This window comes from Pteronotus mesoamericanus, unplaced genomic scaffold (genome assembly GCF_021234165.1).
Source record: "Pteronotus mesoamericanus isolate MK-2021 breed Mesoamerican mustached bat unplaced genomic scaffold, CSHL_Meso_final contig_502, whole genome shotgun sequence".
Taxonomy (NCBI): Eukaryota; Metazoa; Chordata; class Mammalia; order Chiroptera; family Mormoopidae; genus Pteronotus; species Pteronotus mesoamericanus.
In genome coordinates this window covers 5,781,099-5,801,303 of record NW_026555187.1, presented here as the reverse complement: position 1 = coordinate 5,801,303, position 20,205 = coordinate 5,781,099, and the positions used below count along the sequence as shown (strand labels likewise).

The 20,205-nt window shown below is 40.9% G+C and overlaps 1 protein-coding gene across 2 annotated transcripts in view; it reads left to right on the top strand.

The window, feature by feature from the left end:
* The first annotated feature begins 297 nt into the window (after nucleotides 1-297).
* The window catches only part of ENTPD4 (ectonucleoside triphosphate diphosphohydrolase 4), a 28,903-nt gene continuing 8,995 nt past the window's right edge, over nucleotides 298-20,205 (top strand). For both annotated transcript variants that reach the window (XM_054578983.1, XM_054578982.1), the window contains exons 1-6: nucleotides 298-492; nucleotides 5,797-5,895; nucleotides 7,916-8,113; nucleotides 8,623-8,828; nucleotides 11,914-12,064; nucleotides 12,561-12,664. In XM_054578983.1, coding sequence (XP_054434958.1) covers nucleotides 5,888-5,895; nucleotides 7,916-8,113; nucleotides 8,623-8,828; nucleotides 11,914-12,064; nucleotides 12,561-12,664 — 667 coding nt within the window. In that variant the 5' untranslated portion in view covers nucleotides 298-492; nucleotides 5,797-5,887. The remainder of the gene's footprint in view (nucleotides 493-5,796; nucleotides 5,896-7,915; nucleotides 8,114-8,622; nucleotides 8,829-11,913; nucleotides 12,065-12,560; nucleotides 12,665-20,205) is intronic.

Below are 20,205 nucleotides of genomic sequence, written 5' to 3'. Positions count from 1 at the left end.
GAGTTGGGCAAAAATGCCTAGTTTTTGTTAGGTTTTCAACTGGTATTTTTCATCATCCTTAGGACCACAAAGTAAAGCTAAACTACTGCGTCATAAGCACACTGCGGCTCCTTGAAAACCAGGCGGACTAGCACCCGCGGTAACCGAGCTACGGTGCCAGTTACTTCCGAGACGCTACTCCCACTTTGGCCGTTCCCAGAACCGACCGGCGCTCGTGCGCTTACGCGGAACCGCGCTGCAGCGACGCCAATCCCGGCAGAGCCCCCGCCCCGCACGCAAGCCACGCCCCTCAGCGCGCGCGCTCCCGGCGCGGCGGTGACGCAACGCAGGTGAGGGCGGTGGGCGGTGTGGCTCCCGGCGCGGAGCGGCGCCTCCCGGAAGCGAGGCCCGCGTTGCTGACCCCGCCGGCTCTCCGAGTCGGCCGTGATGCGCTCGGTTCACGGCTCCCCGCCCTCGGGAGCCTTCACCGCTGCGTCAGGCGCTGCAGAACAGGTGAGGCCGCCTGCTCGGCGCGGTGGTGGAGAGGGCGGCCGGCCGGCCGACACGGAGACAGTTGGACCGTGGGGCTCGGCCGGGCGTCGAGAGCCGCCGGCGAGCCCTCCTACCGCGAGCCTCCCGGCTCCTGCCTCTTGTCCTACCTGCGCCCTTCCTTCCCGGCCGCAGGGCCACGTCCGAGAGTCCGGGCCGTCCGTGCCCGTGACCCTGGGTGACAGGTGCTCTCCCCCAGCCCCTGGGAGGAGAAGCCTGGCGGTCGTGCTGTCGCGCCGGCTCCGGTGACCACGCTGGCTTTTCCCCCTAACACGTAGTGTGGGTGGATCCGTCCCACACCGGGGAGGCACCTGGCCAAGGAGAAGGGGGATGCCGCTCCGAAGACCAGTGGTTTTCGCCTGGCGCCTTATCATAACGTTTGCACGTTAAGCGTCGTATTTGCTTTGCTGTTTTTACTAAGTTTCATGTTGATATCTCCTTGGAAAAAATGGGCGATAAAGTCATGATGAGAGCAGTGTTTCTCAGACTTGAGTAATGTGTGGACACCATTTAAAGAAACAGTCATCTTGTTCTCTATAAAATGTCCCAGAACCCAGTTAGATGAACACCGGTGCAGAGCATTTTCAGAGAATGTTTATCACTATTAGGAAAGGAAGGAGATGCTTTGCAATTCAGCAACTTCTGTGCTCGAAGATAAACTAGAGGTTATTAAAGAATTCTAAATTAGTGACTCAAATCCCTAGTTTAATTTCACTTTGCAGCCTTGACTGTGTCCTGTCTTGTGTAATGACAGTACCTTATACTCCAGCCCTGGAGAGACCTCAAAGAATCATATTCTTTGTGTTATCTTATGTTTGATGTTATCTTGTCTTTGTGTCAGGTTAGTCGTTTGACACATTAGCAGAATTATAAAATGGAATACTAATTTGTATGAGTAGTTTGTCTAAGTAGTTTGCTTATTTCTGTGTTTACCATCTTTATTTCTGTGTTTACCTCATTTCTGTGTTTCTGTGTTTGTTGCTTATTGAATTTATGGTTTACATTCTTCTAGCCCTAGTGGGAATGCATGGTCTCCACCCTTGTGTGTGCAGTCTGGAAGGAAGAAACAAAAATGGGAGTTCATCTGAGGATTTACATGATATGTATATTCTCTGCATATTCAGCATGTTTCTTTAAAAAACGAACAAAGATTCGGAGTGTGAGGAACTATTGGAAAGTATAATGATTTCAACTTTGCAAAGAAAAATACTGATCTGCGCCTTGAAGGAAATGTTATGTTGAGAGCAAGACATACTAGGAGGAAGTGACATTAGTAAAGACCTGAAACAAAAAAGAGAACAGCTTGTGTGGGAGAGAAGAGAGCTACCTCGCTAGACCAGAACGATGCTACCTGGGGCTTAGGGAAGGGCAGGCTGGTGCAATACGATGGATCAGTGGATGGACGGAGGTTTCGGGCAGCACACAGGAACATTGGTGTTGGCCCCATAGACTCCAGAAAGTTCTTGAGCTGGTCGTACGTTGAAGGTAGTGTTTTACAAGAGTTATTTTGGAAGGGTGGTATTCACAGTGGAGGCAGAAGATTGGTGACCTGCCTAGAGATCTGTCTGGTCATGTCTTCTGTGATCATGTTGGATGCGTGGCTGCTTTGAGGACACTTTGATGGGACCTGATGAATGGTACCATGTGTCGCACGCAGATAAGTGGGAATCAAAGTTAAGAACCAGGCGAATCCAGTCGGTGGTGATACCAGTCTTGGACCCAGTGAACTTGGGGAGTGGTATTAGATTGTGTCAAAGACTGACTGCAGACTTAGACTAAGTACGTTCGTGATGACAGCCATCAGGAAGCTCGGGGTATGGAACTGGAACTTGAGGAAAGTCAGAGCTGCAGACTTGGAAAACTACACAGGTGATTCCGAAAAAGTGTGACTAGAAAAAGATCTCTTAAAATGGGAACCAGAATTTTGCAAATGAATAGTGAGAGGAAGATGTTTGGTTAGGACTTGATATTGAAAAATAAATTTTTTTTATTTAAAAATAAACATTAAAGAAAATATTGATCATAGATGCAACTATATGCATTCTTAAAACAAACAATGAGTCAGATTGTTTTGATATATTTTTCCCACAACTGAGTGCCAGAGTCTCCTTCACTTCACCTTGGCCTCTCACTCTCACAAAAACAGTTGCTTCTTACAAAATTCAACCTAAGTGTTTTTGGGTATCTTTGACGTTTCAGGGTCCCCTTGTACCCTTTGATACGCACACCATTCTTTCTTAAAGCGCCCACTGTGTCATCTCACCGTTTCTTACTCAGAGGTCTAGCTCTTCCAGAGTCTTACTTGTCGGTGATTTTGTTTGCCTATGATTTGAGAATTTGCTAATGTCTGTTTTATCGAGTTACACATTTTTCATCACAGGAACCATTTCACTTGGCAGTTGATTTATATTGTTTTCACTGGTTTCCTTAGGACTGTCAGTGAGAGAGAGGGGCGGGACTCCGCTAAGGAACATTCAGCTAAGGAGGGCCGCACTGACTGAAATTGTAATGCAATAAATGCATCTCTGATGATTGGTCTAACACAATTTGGGCCTTTAAAAAAAATGTGGCATTTTTATGTAATATTACTAGGACTTTGCATCCCTAAACTTTGGTGCCAAGATTCTCAGCTGCATATACAGTGGGAGTTTACATTTTAAGGTCAAATTACCATATTGTTGATTGCTGGGTAATATTCAGCCATATTTTTGTCCTAAATAAAAGTAATTACTTCAGCAGTTTTGTAAGCTGTCCTATTTTCTGTGTGTCTTTAAACACAAGTTTTGTAACTTACAAAAATATCTATTTATCCTTTTTGTCGAAATCCTCACATACCTCAACAAAAAGTCCTAAGACAAACACCAGATTAAATTAACATTTGCCAAGTTTGCTATGATCATTCTAACAGTGCATCTTCTCTTTGGAAATGCATTCTCTGTTCTTCCCCTTCCAAAGTTGGCTTCTGACCTTCAGAATCTGTTCCTATTTACCAGCCTTCATTATACCCCTCTCTCAGCAGTTATAGTCTGAATAATTTAACATTGCCTTCTGTTATACTCTTGATTATCTCCTGGGTATTAGTATTTTCTCTGTAGCCAGGTTGCAGGCTCCTTGAAATCGGGAGTCAGGTTTGCTCCTCCTCAGTGCCCTTCATATCACTTCACAGCCCTCGTCACGGAATCGCTAAAGGCCTCGCTCCCCCCAGGGACCTTGACTTAAGGCTGTTAACCGAAGCATTTTTTTAAAAAAATTCAGATCAACTATCACACAAAAATTTCCTAGTTGGAATTCCTATGTCATGAAGAGTTTTTAAGTTAGACTTTCTTTATCTATCCAGAAGAGGATTTGATGCTGGAAACTAAAGATATCAGTTAAAGGTAGCTTTTTAAAAATAGTTCTGTTGTTGCTTCTGATAATAAAAATCAATATATGCCCTTTAAAAAATATAAGCAAGCCTAGGGAAGAAAATGAAGATGATCTATTATTTCACTACTCAGAAATAACTAACCACTGTTAACATTTTGGTTTCTCTCCTTCAATTTAGCCCTTTCTTATGTACCGTGTAATTTTTTCACTTAATCTATCATGGACATCTTTCCATGTCAATAAATATAGAGCTGCAAGATCACCTTTAATAGCCACATTGTATTCCATCGCATAAGTGGCCATGTTTAATTTAACTCATCCCCTGTAATACACATGAGTTTAGAAACCATGTTTTGCTATTATATACAATACTAGGATGAACGCCTATATACATATTTTGGTTTTACCCTGTTTTCTAAGGATGAATTTCTGGAAGTGTGACAGGTTGAATAGAGGGTAAGCATGTTAAAAATTGCTGTATCTGTTACCAGTATGACCCCAGAAGGTCAGTACCTATTTAGGTCTCCACAGCTGTATTGGTGGCCTTCCCCTCCACCCCCTGGGTAGCAAAGTATCAGCAGACTTTAATCTCTGCCAGTCTGATAGTGGTAAAGTCTTGTTTTCATTTATATTTCTCTAAATACTATTGAAGTTATTTTATCAGCCATTCATATTTCTTATTGCATTAATTTTGTATCCTTGCTCACTTGTTCTAGTGTTTCTCTTATGTATTTATTTTATAAACTTTTTAATATGTAAGCAGTATTGACCTTTTGTCACATATGTTACAAGTAATTTTCCCAAGCTTTGTGTATTTGTGTATTTTAAACAGTCCAAAGCCTTTAACTCAAGTGTAGATGTATTTTCTTTCATTTATGGTTTGAAACACTGATACCATTGTAGAAAAGCATTACCCATTCCAAGATTATGTAAAAACTTACCTACATTTTCATCTTATATATTAATGGATATTTTTAATGTTTAAATCTTTGAGGCATTGGAATTCTAATAAAGGTAGAATGTAGTAATTTCACAATATTCAAATGCTAGAAGGTAACTACTTTATAAAAACACATTAAAATTCCTAAAGTAATTGACATTTTTTTCCTCTTGGCATAAAGCTTAAGTCACAAATATTGTCTGTCCTAAGTTTTGGGTCTATGGTACAATGTGGACGCCTTATTAAAACCTGAACTAATTAAAGTTATTTCTCCCATTTGCCAGGCAGGCCTTACTAACACTCTGTGTGCGTGGGTGTGCACACTTTCCCCTGTACTGCATTATAAATTTAAGGGCTGGATCCACGTCTGATTCACCTTTGTGTCTCCCATTCCCAACCATCCATGAAACAAACAATGGTTGTTCATCACTTATGTGATAGGCACTGGTCACTGGAGAAACAGAAGACTAAGGGGCTGTCCCTGCCAATGAGGGGCTTGCCATGTGATGAGAAAGTCAGCCAGCCCCAAGTATAATACTGCAGCCCACTACAGTGATGAGCACATACTCTGGGGAGATGAGGACTAGGGACGTCCTCACAGAGGAACTGTGGTTGACGTGTGTCATGAGGATTACATAGGAACGCCAACAGATGGACCAAAGAGGTCCTTCTAGAAATGCAGTGGAATGCAGGGCATTGCAGTGACTTGCAGCATGTGTTTAATATGGCTGGCGCATAGGGTAATAGCTGTCTGTCTGTCTGGGGATAAGACTAAAAAGATAGACAGGCTAGATCAGTGCTAATGCAGAAGCTACATGCTCAAAATAAACCCTTCTTGACAGCTTCAGTGCAAGGATTAGGTACCAGATTTTGTGTGGTTGGATTTAAACATACAGTTGACAAAGACCATAGGTATGTCTTGGGTTGGGCCTTCTTTGTGATTTGTCTTACTTCTGGAACAGGAGGGCTCTGGCTGCGGGAGGACCCCCTTGTTTTTGTGATGGCGGATGAGGACTGACTCCCAGAACACTGGCCAACCTCTGACCCGTCAGCATGGGAAGGTGAGTAACAGTGCCCGACCACTGCACTGGGAAACCTGAGATTTTGGTGCCACTGAGACAGGTTTTGAGAGGGAAAAAAATCTAAACCCCAAGCGAAAAGTGTTCACAGTTGTGCTACACTTTTATTTTATACCTTTGTTCTTACAGAGCCCCAGGGGGCTCCTGTTGCAGACAGAAGGTGATAAAGCCAAGTGGGTCCTACAGGGGTTAATGTGGTGTATCATAAAGGGCATGTGTGTCAGAGTCTGTGAGGGTTGCATGAAGCCCAGGATAACTGTCTCTAAGTCCCAGAGGTGTGGGGGCGTGGCGGTGAACCCCACAGGCTGGCCCAGGAGCCCACATGGAGACTAGAAACAACAAATGGAAAATCCCATTGGGCTAACAGGATGCCACCTCCTTCTGTGAGTCCATGAAGCACTTTTTAAAAGGAAGAGTATAGAAATTAACTGTAAAACACTAAAATATATCCTAATGTTAGCAAGGTGGTTTTTGTTTTGGGTTTTTGTTTGTTTGTTTGTTTTTGTTTTAAGCCTAATAAAGCCCCTCACTCCTGACATAAACTGAGAAGAAAAGTTTTTATGTGCAAACATGTCTCAGGGATGTTTCTAAAAACACAACATACATAACTCATTTATTGACTATGTAATGAGGATGTTGTTAAAAATACTATTTTCTCACATAATCATCAGGGAGAAATTTGCCTTCAAATTCAGTGTTAAGAAAAGCTTACTCCTTCTGAGCTATTTCTGTGTTTCCAATCTAATAGGCAGTATATGGGCCATGAGGATGCACAACCACCTTTGAAGGCCTACCCGATTACATACATTCCTATGTACTAAATTCTCTTTGGTTTCATCGTCCTTAAACCTGATTTTATTACAGATTTTTATATGTATGTTATTGAACTTATTCTTGTAAGCGGTCTCTAATATTTTGGAACAAAGCAGGGTACAAATAACAATCTGCATAATTCTGTCAAGAAGTGGGAAAACACAGAAAGGCTTAATTCTCATTCATCTAATTTGATAGTACGTTCATGTGTTGCTTAACAAGGAGAACATGATGGGGATTTCGTTAAGCAATTTTGTCATTGTGCAAGCATCACAGTGTGCACTTACACAGGCCCAGATGGTGCAGCCTCCTACACGCCTAGGTTACAGGTTATATCTTGTTGCTCCTGGGCCATGAGCCTGTACAGCATGTTTCTGTATAAAACAGCAGGAGACTGAATCAAGCACAAGAGAAAACAATGCAAGCAAGGGATGCAGTAGACACAGGATGGATGGGGCTGCTGTCTTTATAACATGGGGTACTTTTTTATGTAAGTGGAAAGAGCACACTCTAAAGTAACAGTGAAGCCCTGACTGGTGTGGCTCGGTTGGCTGGGTATTGTACCGCAAAGTGGAAGGTCGCTGTCGATTCCCGGTCAAGGCACAGGCCTGGGTTGCGGATTCGGTCCCCAGCTGGGGCGCATAGGAGAGGCAACCGATCGATGTTTCTCTCTCGCATCTATGTATATTCTCTCCCTCTTTTTCTTCCTTCCCTCTCTCTCAAGATAAATAAGTAAAAGTATTTTAAAAAATAACGATAAAAAAATACAGTACAGGAAATACATAAACCAACAACATAGTCATTTATCATCATCGTGTGCTATGTACTGTACGTACTTGCATGTGCTTCACTTCGCTATGACTGGCAGTGTAGTAGGTTTGTTTATACCACCATCCCCACGGACATGAGTGATGTGTTGCATGCGACATCACTAGGTGATGGGAATTTTCGGCTTCATTATAATCTTATGGGACCACCGTCACATATGCAGTCCATCGTTGACTGAAACATCATTATGCAGTGCATGAGTGTAATGAGTTACAAGCAATACAGCGATAAGGACGATGCTGGTATATAGATACCTGTTGGCGGGGGAGTTGGGGCAGCTCAAACTGAATGTCTTGCTTTTGGATCATTTGAGGTGAGGTTCGGAGCAGATTGCTTTGAAATCTGTTTTTCGAAATTTCAGGATTGGAATCTCCTGTCTATTTCCTGCTTCCTGGCATTTTAGCATCTCTCCAGTGGGATGTCCTCGAATTTTGAATACCAATTTACGCCAAATTATTGTTATTAGTATTCTGGCTGCTGCTGTTTCACTTTTATACTTTTCTGTCATCATAATCCGAAATAAGTATGGGCGACTATCCAGAGACAAGAAGTTTCAAAGGTAAGAGAAAAAAACATTTATTTTCACGATGGGATGCTATATCTTCATTTCATGGCTTTAGGAGTTTGGGATTAGGTGGAATTTCAGGAGCCTGTGGCTGTAGGGAACAGGTGCCATGCTGAATACAGCATGGCATGAAAAATTAAACTGTTTGAAACTGTTTAATCATTAACCACCAAATCCACATAAGAGGATTTAACATCAACTGCTTCTGTGATATCTTGTCAGCTGATTTTTCAGTTAATGGTGATAGGTTGGAAGTAGTTTTGCTTTTGAGAACTCGGTTGAACTTTAAAGGAATAGTGAGTGTATATCTGATTTATATTACCTTTATTGCTATTGTTTGTTTTCTTCTGACTCTTTAATCATTTGGAGATTGAGAAAATGGTATATTGGTGCTACTGCACAGCTTAGAAATCACTGACTTAGTATTTGTTTATTGCACTGACCTGTTAGGTTTAGGATGATATCCTCTGTTTCAAGAGTATATATTTGTTTTTCTAAACAAGGTACTTGGCACGGGTTACTGACATCGAAGCTACCGACACCAGCAACCCCAATGTGAACTACGGTGTCGTGGTGGACTGTGGCAGCAGCGGGTCTCGGGTGTTTGTCTACTGCTGGCCCAGGCACAACGGCAATCCCCGTGACCTGCTGGACATCAGGCAAATGAGGGATAAACACCGAAAGCCAGTGGTTATGAAAATAAAACCAGGTATGTCTCTGATAACCAGGTTCTGGCCTTGCCGCCGCCGTGATGTCTTCCACGTGTTTCCCTTTCAGCCCCGCAGTCACCCTAACTCAGAGCTCACAGGGACCCAGTTGGTCTCCTTGTTTTACTTTTTTCACTTCTTTCTCTCTTTTTTATCCTTCTTGCATAAGGTGACTAACACCTTAATAAAATATCAAAACACCATGTCTTTCTTTTGTTTCCTGCAGCATTTACCGTAGCTCCTTATTCATGGTGCCTGCTCACGTTTGCTGGTTGACATTGATTAGGGAGGGATATTTTTTTTTCTGGTCGTTTGCCATTGGTCTTCATCCGTAATGACAAGATCATTTCAGATAATTCATAGAAATCTATATTCTAATAAATTGGTATATATTTATCCTTTTAAAAATTGCCATCCCAATATATTTCTAATCATATAGATTATTTAATAAGGATGACCATAGAACTTTAAAGAGCTGATATCATTATGTTCAGTTTTTAAAGAGACCACAATTTCTAAGTGTGTTATAGAAAAATTGGGATGTGCCTTACCAATTTAAATCAGTAGTTTTCAGCCTTTTTTCTATATCTACATCATTTCCATGGGCAGTGCTCTACTACCAGGAGCATTAGGAATAGAAGGTATCAGGAGTACCTTGAAATAGGCATTTTATGTCTTGCTAAATTGATAACCTCTAATTTAAAACAATGAACCATACCTCTTACGGATTCAGCACTTTAATTTTATCTTGCCAAATGTTTTAGAGAGTAAAATATTAAATCCAAACAATCCAAGGAGATTATCTTTTAAAATATTAGAGAATATTGGCAAAAAATAATTATCATAACTTAATTATCTGCTATTTCAAAAACAAGGGAAAAGGAGCTTCAGTTTTAACCTGACAGAATAAAACAGTTCCTAACCACACAGACTATGGACGCTCGCGCCCTGCGTACTCTTCACTGCGTAGCTCAGGCCCCACTTCCTTCTCCGGGCGGCCCTAGTGGTCAGGCAGCTGGGCACCAGCATATTGCTCAGAAAATTCAAAAACTCTACTTCATTTTTCAGGATAAAGAGAGGGAACTTAATCTCAGTGTCTTATACAGGCATTATTTTGGTATCATAATACATTTTTGTTAACAAAGACCATTTTTTCTCTAGGTTTTAGTGAATGACTTAATTTTTACTTTTCTATTCTTCCATCCCTGGAATTTTTATGTATCTAATCTTTAGAAGCATTTTCAGGATTAAAGTAATATTGATCAAATAAAAAATTCACCAGGATTTTAAAAACTAAAACTCTCTAAAGCACTTTGGGTTTCATCTACTTTCACGTACCAGGTCCCATCAGTGATTAAACTGCTCTCACGGAATAGGATGAAAACTCCCACACCTTGGAGTTTACCTTTGAGAGCAAAGTGTCAGCTATAGCAGCAGCCCAGAGTGGACACCAGACTCTCACTAAAATGAGGCTTAACTTTGTTCTCTCTGGTGTTCCAGAAGTTCTGTAAGTAGAAATTCAAGAACCTTTTTATAGCTTTTCTCTGTCCTGAAGCATGGCCTCTCATGTATAGCATTACCGCAACTCTCAAGAAAGTTCCTTAATAGGTTCTAGATAGCTTTGGGCTTGTTGTCCATTGAAACAGTATTGTATGTGAAGTCAAAAAAATACTGGCATTTAGTCTGTTTTTTACTCAAAGCTTTGACAAATTACTCAATCTTTCTGGGCCCACAATTTCCTAGTCTGTGAAACTAGGAATTTTTGGACTTCTAAAATTCCCCTCATCTTTAATATTGTAGGCTCAGTGACAACTAGAAATACTCATGCACTTATGCATCCATTCAGCAAGTGTTTGCTGAGCACCTACTTGCCAGGCCCCACGTTAGTGCTGAGAGTATAAATTTGAACCAGACACAGTTTGTGCCCTTGAGAAACTTGCAGTAGAAAGGAGACCAGCAAGTAAATGGGCGATTTGGACAAGGCCGTGAGTGCCACAGCTAGAGGAGAGCATGGGGGCAAAGAGAGCTCGTCTTCAGGGTTCTGTTGGGGAGACCTCCCTCCACAGGGAAGAACTCCATGGATGAGGCGGAGTTAGCCAGGTGGAAAGAGGGGAAGTGGGTTGGGAGGCAGTGAAAGAGAAGGCTCTTCTGGTGGAGGCAGGGGCCCTAAAGCAGAGAGGGATGCATTACAGAAATTCTGTTCAGTATGGCTGAAGCCAGACGGAAGGAGTGCAGGAAGACACAGGTTGGGCGAGCATGCAGGGCAGGTCATGCCATTCTGGAACTGAGCTTTATCTGGAGGGCATTGAGGGGCCCCAAGAGGATTTTAAGTCAAGAAGAGACACCTTTGACATAGGGAATGGTCAGGAAATTTCAAAACCAGAGAGTAGGATGTGTGGGCCGGCAGAGCGTAGAGGTATTCAGAAGAGATGAGAAGTGGAAAAATGTGAGAGGAACCAAGGAGAGGCAGGTGACGAAACGCAGAACACATGCTGGAGGGAGGGAGAGGGATTTTATTCATGGGCCATTGGGCAGCTAGAGAGAGTGGTCACTGAAGTAGGTAACTGGCAGTAAGAGTGGGTTTCTAGTGGATGTTGAGTTCAGATTTGCGTATGTTGAGTTTTAGGGGGCTCTGAGGACAAGCACATGGCGTTGTCGGGTGGACAGTTACCACATACTGCTCTGCAGGTTGGGGAAGAGATCTGGGTGGCTGCTGATAAGATAAGTCCGAGACGTACTGATGGTGATGGCAACCATGGGAGTGAGGACGCTTGCCTGAGGAAGGCGGGGGCACGTTTCCCAAGGGCAGGGGTGTGCTCCAGTGTAATCGACTCCGGGTGTCTGACATGTAACAGGTGCTCGCTCAGTGAGGTCTGTCACTTTTGATGAGTGAGAATAAGAGAGCATAGCACTGAAGAAAGTACCATCACTTAAGGAAGAGAGACTGAAAGGTGTTGCCAGGTAGATAGGAAAAGACTAGGAGAGTATGGTGTATAGGTTGAGTTGCTCTCACATTAGCCACAGTGAAGAAGTGTAACTGATCAGCTAAAATATATACTTGTTAACAGAGGTGTTCTTTTTCTGTAGGCATTTCAGAATTTGCTACTTCTCCAGAGAAAGTCAGCGATTACATTTCTCCACTCTTGAACTTTGCTGCAGAGCATGTGCCGCGGGCAAAACACAAAGAGACACCTCTTTACATTCTTTGCACAGCTGGAATGAGAATCCTTCCTGAAAGGTGATCCTCCACCCACACAGCGCAGTCCACGCTGGTGGCGGTGGTTATTTATTTTCCTCCTTATTTCCCTCTGTTCCCCCAGTCCCCTTCCTCCTCTTCCGTCATCATCATCAAAAAGAAGACATTAAAAATTCTTTTTTTCAAATCTGGAATAGTATCAGAACTATTCCCTTAGGTAGAACTCACCAAATATCTTTTAATGTATTTGTTTATGATTGTAAGTAAATAGTAAACTCTAAAGTTGTCATTAAAAAAACTGTGATTTTCCATTTTATTAGTTTAAGAATTTATAGTTTTACATCCAGGAATTGAATAATTCACACAACTCTTAAAAATTTCTTCCTAAAGTAAACAGTCTTTTCAATGAATTGCTTTGGTTTTAAAGTTTTTCATTTTCATATAGGATATACCAGAGTCAGAGTGGGTTTTTTTCCTTTTTAAAACAAAAGTTCTCCGTACAATATTTTGATATGTCAATTTTTGGATTGTCTTACAGCCAGCAGAAAGCCATCCTGGAAGACCTTCTGACTGACATCCCTGTGCACTTTGACTTTCTGTTTTCTGATTCTCATGCTGAAGTAATTTCAGGGAAACAAGAAGGTTGGTATACTGGTCTTCCCTTAAAATTTGGGAAACTATTGCTTTAAATCCTCCATTTCCACCATGTATACTTTATTAAATTATTCCTTAAAATTTAGAAAACCATAGCCTTGAAATAGTATGATTTTTAAATAGCAAAATTAGTTTCTTATATGGCTGGCCTTTACTATCCAACATTAATCCATTAAAAATATAATTTAGTTTGTATTCACCACACTTGGGAAACAAATTTTGGACTCATTGTGATAGAAAAGTTTTGTGTTTCTTGCGTAAGATATACAAGTTTCTGGAATTATGATAATTACTGAGCTGATGGAGCCTCCTGTTGACTTTTTCTCTAGGAAGGGGAAATTATTCTTGGCTTTGATATACTGAGAAAATATTCTTTTTTTATTTCTCAAAGAAATAATTCTTTTGAGAATTAAATGACAAATCAATGATACTATTTGGTGAACAACTTGCTAGAAATGGAGAACAAAAAAAAATTTGAAAATCATCTAAAATTTTAGCAAAGCCCTCCTCTTTGAAAGACACTGTGGAGAACTCAAACTTGGGTTAATTCGGATAATGCCAAGTAAAGTACGCAGTTAACCGCTTTGTGAGTACAGTTTAGGTACTGAAGGAAGATAAGGAAAAAGTATCGTGGGAGTTTGAAAGAGGAAGACATTTTTCTAGCTAAGGGCATCATGAGGAAAATGACATTTGACGGTACCTAACAAGTAGTTATAAATGTGACATACCAGAGCATGGTATAGGTTGGGCTCTGAGAGATAGGAAGCACATTTCAACCAGGAGAAATTATTTGAGTCAACACAGGTGAAATTATTTTAGTTTGACTGGATTATGGCTCTTTTGAAAGGTGTTAATAACAGTATAAGTTGGACAGGTTTTGGTGTCATCGTCATAGCAGAGTCACTCTCGTTTTCTCCCTTTTGATTTATAATAAGACATTAGTAACAAAAGCAAAAAAAGAAGCACCTCTGCACAGCACACCAGGGCACCTGAGAGACCTATTCATTTATTTACCCAAAAGTGAGTGGCTTGACCCTTAGAGGAGGCTGTGGAGCCAGGCGAGCGCGGCAGGGGTGACAGCAGGACCTTCCTGGCAGAGGAGGTGGAGGACGGTCGTGAGCAGGGGTCTGCCCGGACCCGCATGCTGCAGCTGGAAAAACCTGTTCCTTGTCTCTGGGAAGACCTCATGGTGACTGGGGGAAAGGAAAGGGAAGGACTGGCAAAGACAACTGAAGGAATGAGTTGCCTGCTGTCTGCCTTAGGATTCTTGCAAGAGGACCACTCACGGACGGACACCCTCTCTGCTCTGTGGACACACCCAGAGCACGGGAGCTGAGCACACACCCCCCCGAACTCTGGGCACCGCTTTCTCCCCTCTCCAACAACTTTTTTTTATGAGCACGCTCCCGGCCTACTCAGCTCTGATAAGAGAAACCAAGAACTTGTGCAGTAGTGCCACCTTCTGGAAAATGAAAGTCTCCTGCTTACAAACCTGTTGAATTGTTAGAATCAAAATAAACCAAGCTTTACCTAAATGAGAAAGGTCTTCACTACTTGGAAGGCGTCAGCAGAGGCACTTTTCATCAAATGCTATGAAAAATCACGGTAATGTATCACAAAAAGAAGACGACAGTTTTCTAGTAATTGAACCCAAAGACATGGACTAGTGTGATCTGATAAAGAATTCATTAAAACTGTTGTGAAGAAATTCACCAAGCTACAAGAAAACTCAGGAAGGCAATGAAATGATCTCAGGAATAAAATTAAAGAACAGAAGGAGTGCTTTACCAAAGAGATTGAAATTCTAAAAAGGAACCAAATTCTGGAGTTAAAGAACTCAATAAATGAGATGAATAAAGTACTAGAAATAAGTCATATCAGATGGAAGAGAGAATAAGTGAGCTTGAAGATACGAATATAAAGATGTTTCAGATGGAAGATGAGAGAGAACTAAGATTTTTAAAAAGTGAAGAAATCCTATGAGAACTATAGACACCATTAGAAGAGCCAGCATAAGATTAATGGGTATACCAGAAGGGAGGGAGAACAGAGCAGAGTGTGTTTAAATCAGTAATAACTAAGAACTTCCCAAACTGGGGGAAAGAACTGAAATTACAGGTCTGCAAAGCTGGTAGAATACCCTGTTATCTCAAGACTTGGAGAAAAAGTCTTTCTCCAAGATACATTATGTTAAAACTCAGAAACCAATGAAAAAGAATTTTAAAGGCATTGCGGGGGCGGGGGAGGAGACAGAAGTATAAAGAAACAGTGGAGAGACAAAATAACCAGAAGGCAGAAGATGAAAATGGCAGTAATAAATCCTTACATGTCAGTAATCACCTTAAATGAAAATGGTTTGGACTCACCAATCAAGAGACACAGAGTGACTAGATGGATTAAAAAATAAACAAGACCCAACTATATGCTGCCTGTAGGAGACTTGGTTCAACTCTAAAGACACTCATAGGGTAGATGAAAGGTTGGAGGGTGGTGGTCACAGCAAACAGAAACCAAAAGAAGGGAGATGTAGCCGTACTTAGACAAACTAGACTTCAGACAAAAAGGATAAGAAGAGACAAGAAGGTCATTATATAATGATAAACGGATCAATGTATCAAGAAGATACGACAAACCTGGCTGGTGTGGCTCAGTGGATTGGAACACAGACCTGCAAACCAAGGGATTGCCGGTTCGATTCCTGGCTAGGGTACATGTCTGGGTTGTGGGCCAGGTCCCCAGTTGCGGGCACGTGAGAGGCAACGAATCTATATGTTTCTCTTGCACATCAGTGTTTCTCTCCCTCTCTTCCCCCTTCCTTCCCCTCTCTCTAAAAATCTAAAAAAAAGTAAAACTAGTTTAAAAAATAAAACAATTTTAAAAAAAGCTATGACATAAATACATATGCTCCCAACACCCAGACACCAAAATATGAGGCCTGACCAGAAAAAGGCCAGCCGTTGTTAATATAAACAAAATGGTTTGTGCATCATTGCTGTAACATGGCAGCCAAGGGGAGTGTACTGGAATGCGCATGTGTGAACAGTGACAGCTTCACTGTACTTGTCAGTGGAGGGTGGTAGAAGCCATTGAGTAAGCATGTGTACTGTGGAGCCCTCACATTGAAAATGACTGAATGAGTAAAGTGATGAATCTGCATCAAATTTCGCGTTAAGCTTGAACATTTCTGTGTGGAAACTTGAGATGATTCAGAAGGCCGCAGCTCTGGGCAGCTGGTGGTTGGGCTAGGGCACAGTCACAGCAGTGCTTCTGCTCGTGTGTTATGTCTCATGTAGAGTCTTTTGGGGAAACATCTAATCACCCAGGTGACTCAGTCCCTCTGCAGCCCAGATTTGGCACCCTGCAACTTCTGGTTTTTCCCCAAACCAAAATCACCTTTGAAAGGGAGGAGATTTGAGACCATCAGTGAGATTCAGGAAAATCCAATGGAGCCGGTGGTGACTCTTGGGAGAGCTCTGTGAGTCCCCAAGGTGCCTACTTTGAAGGGGACTGAGGTATCATTGCCCTGTGTCCAGTGTTTCTTGTATCTTGTGTGTTTTTCAATAAATGTCTCTATTTTTCATATTACATGGCTGGATACCTTCTGGACCTGGTATATTAAGCAAGTATTAGCAGATCTTAAGGGAAAAATAGATAACAATACAATAATATTAGGAGACTTCAATACCCCACTATCAGCAGTGCATAGATTGTCCAGACAGAAAATCAACAAGAAAATGTTGGAATTGAACCACATGTTAGAACAAGTTGACTTACCAGGCATATACAGAACATTCCAGCCCACAGCAGCTGAATATGTATTCTCAAGTGCACATGGAACCTTCTCTAGGATAGACTGTAGGATTTTTAGCAAATTTTAAAAAGAATGAAACCATACCAACTATCTCTTCTGACCACAGTGGCATAAAATTAAAAATCAGCAACAAGAGGAAAGAGAAAATCTACAAAGATGTGGAAACTAAACAATACTTCTAAACAACCATTGGTTAAAAGAAATCAGTAGGGAAATAATTATCTTGAAACAAATGAAAAGTGAAATACAACTTATCAGGTATTGTGGAATGCAGCACACTTCTAAAATATCAAGGTGGAGGGAACACTCCAAAACTCACTCTACAAAGCCAGCATTATCTTGATAAAAACAGATAAGGATACAAGAAAACTGTAAACCAATATTTGAGATTAATATAGATGCAAAACTCAACAAAATATTAGCAAACTAATATCAAGAGCACATTATATACCAGGACCAAGTGATGTTTGTTTCTGAGACAAAAAGGATTTAATACATGCAAATCAATAAATGTGTAATACATCACATCAATAAAGTGAAAGATGAAAATCACACGATCATCTCAATAGACACAGAAAAAGGCATTTGACAAAATACAACATGTGTTTATGATAAGAACCCTTGACGTGTTGGATATACCTCAACATAATAAAGGCCATGTCACAGCTAGCATACTTAATGGAGAAGAATTGAAGGTGTTCCTCTAAGGTCAGGAACAAAACAAGGATGTCTACTGTCATCACTCTTACACAGTATAGTACTGGAAGGCCTGGCCAGAGTAAATTGGCAAGACAGGAATAAAAGGCATCCAATTTATAAAGGAAAAGGTACAACTGTCCTTATTTGCTGATGATCTATATATAGAAAACCCCAGAGTCTTTTAAAAAATTGGTTAATCATTAACAATTTTCATAAAATGGCAGGATACACAATCAACATCCAATAATCAGTTGTATTCCTTTACACTAATGATGAAGTATCTGAAAAAGAAATAATAGCATCAGAACCAAAAACATTTAGGAATAAATTTAACCAAGGAAATTGAAGACCTGTACAACAAAAACTACAAGTCTTTGCTGAAAGAAATCGAAGACAAAGGGAAAGACATCACATGTTCATGGATCAGAAGAATTTTTATTGCTAAAATGTCCATGCTTCCCTAAGCCATCTACAGATTCAACCCGATCCCCATCAAGATACCAAAGGCATGCTTTACAGAAATAGAAGAAAACTGTTCTTAAATTTGTGCAGAACCATAAACCTGAGTAGCCAAAGCACTCCTGAGGAAAAAAGAATAAAGCTGGAGGTATCACACTTCTGTATTTCAAACTATACTACAAAGCCATAGTAATAAAAACAGTATGATACTGTTACAGAAAAATATGTCAACCAAGGAAACAGAATAGAGAGCTCAGAATTAAATCCCTGCTTATACAGTCAGCTAATAAGGGAACCAAGAACATCCAGTGGGAGAAGATGGTCTCTTCAACAAGTGGTTCTGGCACCCTGACCAGTGTGGCTCATTGGTTGGGCATTGTTCTGCAAAGCGAAAGGTTTCTGGTCAGTCAGGGCCCATATATGGGTTTTGGGCGAGGTTCCGGTTGGGGATGTGTGCGAGGCATATGATCGATGTTTCTCTCACACATCAATGTTTCCTCTTTCTCCCTCCCTTCCCCTCTCTCTCAAAATCTTTTTTAAAAACGATGCTGGGAAAACTGGGGGAACACACAGAAAATGAAATTGGACCCCTATCTGATTTCACTTACAAAAATTAACTCGGTAGATTCAAAGACTTACACATAAGGCCTGATACCATAAAATTTCTAGAGGAAAAAGTTAGGGAAGAAGCTCCTCAGTATTCACCATGGCAATGGTATTTTGGGCATGACACCAAAAGCACAAACAAAAAAAAGCAAAAATCAAGAAATGGGACTGCATCAAACTTAAAAACTTTACAGCAAAAGAATAGAATGAAAAGAGACCTACAGAATGGAAGAAAAATTTTGCAGACTGTATATCAGATAATGTGTTAATATCGAAAATATGTAAAGATCACATACAACTTAACAACAACAACAATGCAATTAAAAAATGCTCAGAAGAATGAAACACATTTTCCAAAGAGGACATCATAATGGCGAACAGGCACATGGAAAGACTGCTCAGTGTCTGCCACCAGGGAAATGCACTTTAAAACCACAATGAGGTATCACCTAACACCTGTCAGAATGGCTGCTGTCAAGAAAATGAGAGAACGGGTGCTAGTAAGGATGTGTTGTATAATATAAGGATTTCCTTTTTATTGTTAGTGGGAATGTAAATAGGTCTAAATACTATGGAAACAATATGGAGGCTCCTTAAAAAATTAACAATGGGTCTACCATATGATCCAGCAATTCCACTTCCAGGTATTTCATTCCCAAAGGAAATCAAAATAGGACTTTGACACAGTGTACGCACCCTTAGGTTTATCACAGCATTATTCACAATAGCCAAAATATGGAAATAATACAAATGCCCATCAACAATCAATGGATTAAAAAGATGTGGTGCAAATGCACAGTGGAATGTGATTTTGCCATGAGAAGAAGGATATCCTACCATTTGCAACAACGTGCGTGGACCTTGAGCACTTTATACTAAGCTAGATAACTCAGAGAAAGACAAGTACTATATAATACCACTTGTTTTTGGAATCTGGAAAAAAAAAAACAAACCCTGTAAAACCAGAGTAAAATGGTGGTTACCAGAGGATAGGTGTCAGGGCTAAGACTGATGGTGTTTAAGGGTTCAAATTTGGGACAAGTGGTAAACAAGCCCTAGAGATCGAATGCACAGTACCTTGGACATTGTGAGTTTGAACTTTTCAGGTGCATATAACAGATTTAAATTCAAATGTATAATGAATATAGGCGATAATATACATTAAGTGTAATATAAATATTACTATAAGGGCAATGTATTACAGTATACAAATGTATCAAAGTAACCTGTACACCACACCTACAGAATGTTATATGTCAAAGTCAATAAAAAATACTGGACAGGTCTTGAATTTTCCGGCTGTGAAGTTTGGACTTTGTTCTGTAGATCCATTCAGTGGCAGAGAATAGAGTGGGTTGAGTGGAAGAGTAGGGGCTGGAAGATTGATTAGACCTCTGCACAGCTTAAATCAAAACGGTAATGAAAATGGGTAAAGACTGGTTGTAGGAAATGTTGTAAAAACAGAATCAGATGTGGTAAAGGAGTGAAAGTGAGGGACAAAGGAAATAGAAGAGTCCAAGTTGTTTATAAAATCTTGCAATTGATAAGTTTAACTTCATAAAAAATAAAAACTCTAGGATATGAAAACAACTTGGGAATTTCTAAGGAAAACTAGCCCATGCTGGTTGGTGTGGCTCAATCGACTGAGCACCAGCCTGTGGACTGGAAAGGCTGGCTGATGGGAATTAGACCTCTTTACATTCCCACAAGTCGGCACATGCCTGGGCTGTGGGCCAGGTCCCCAGCTGGGGGCATGCAAGAGGCAGCTGATCAATGTTTCTCTCCTTCTCTTTCTCCCCCCACCTTTGTAAATAAATAAACTACCCCTATGTGAATGATATGAAACTATAAGTTTTAGAATTGAGAGTTCTTGGAAAGCCACTAGGAAAGGTAAAATATATCAGTAAAAAAATGTTATTCCAGATGATGTTCTCACAGGTCGTCGGGGAAAAAA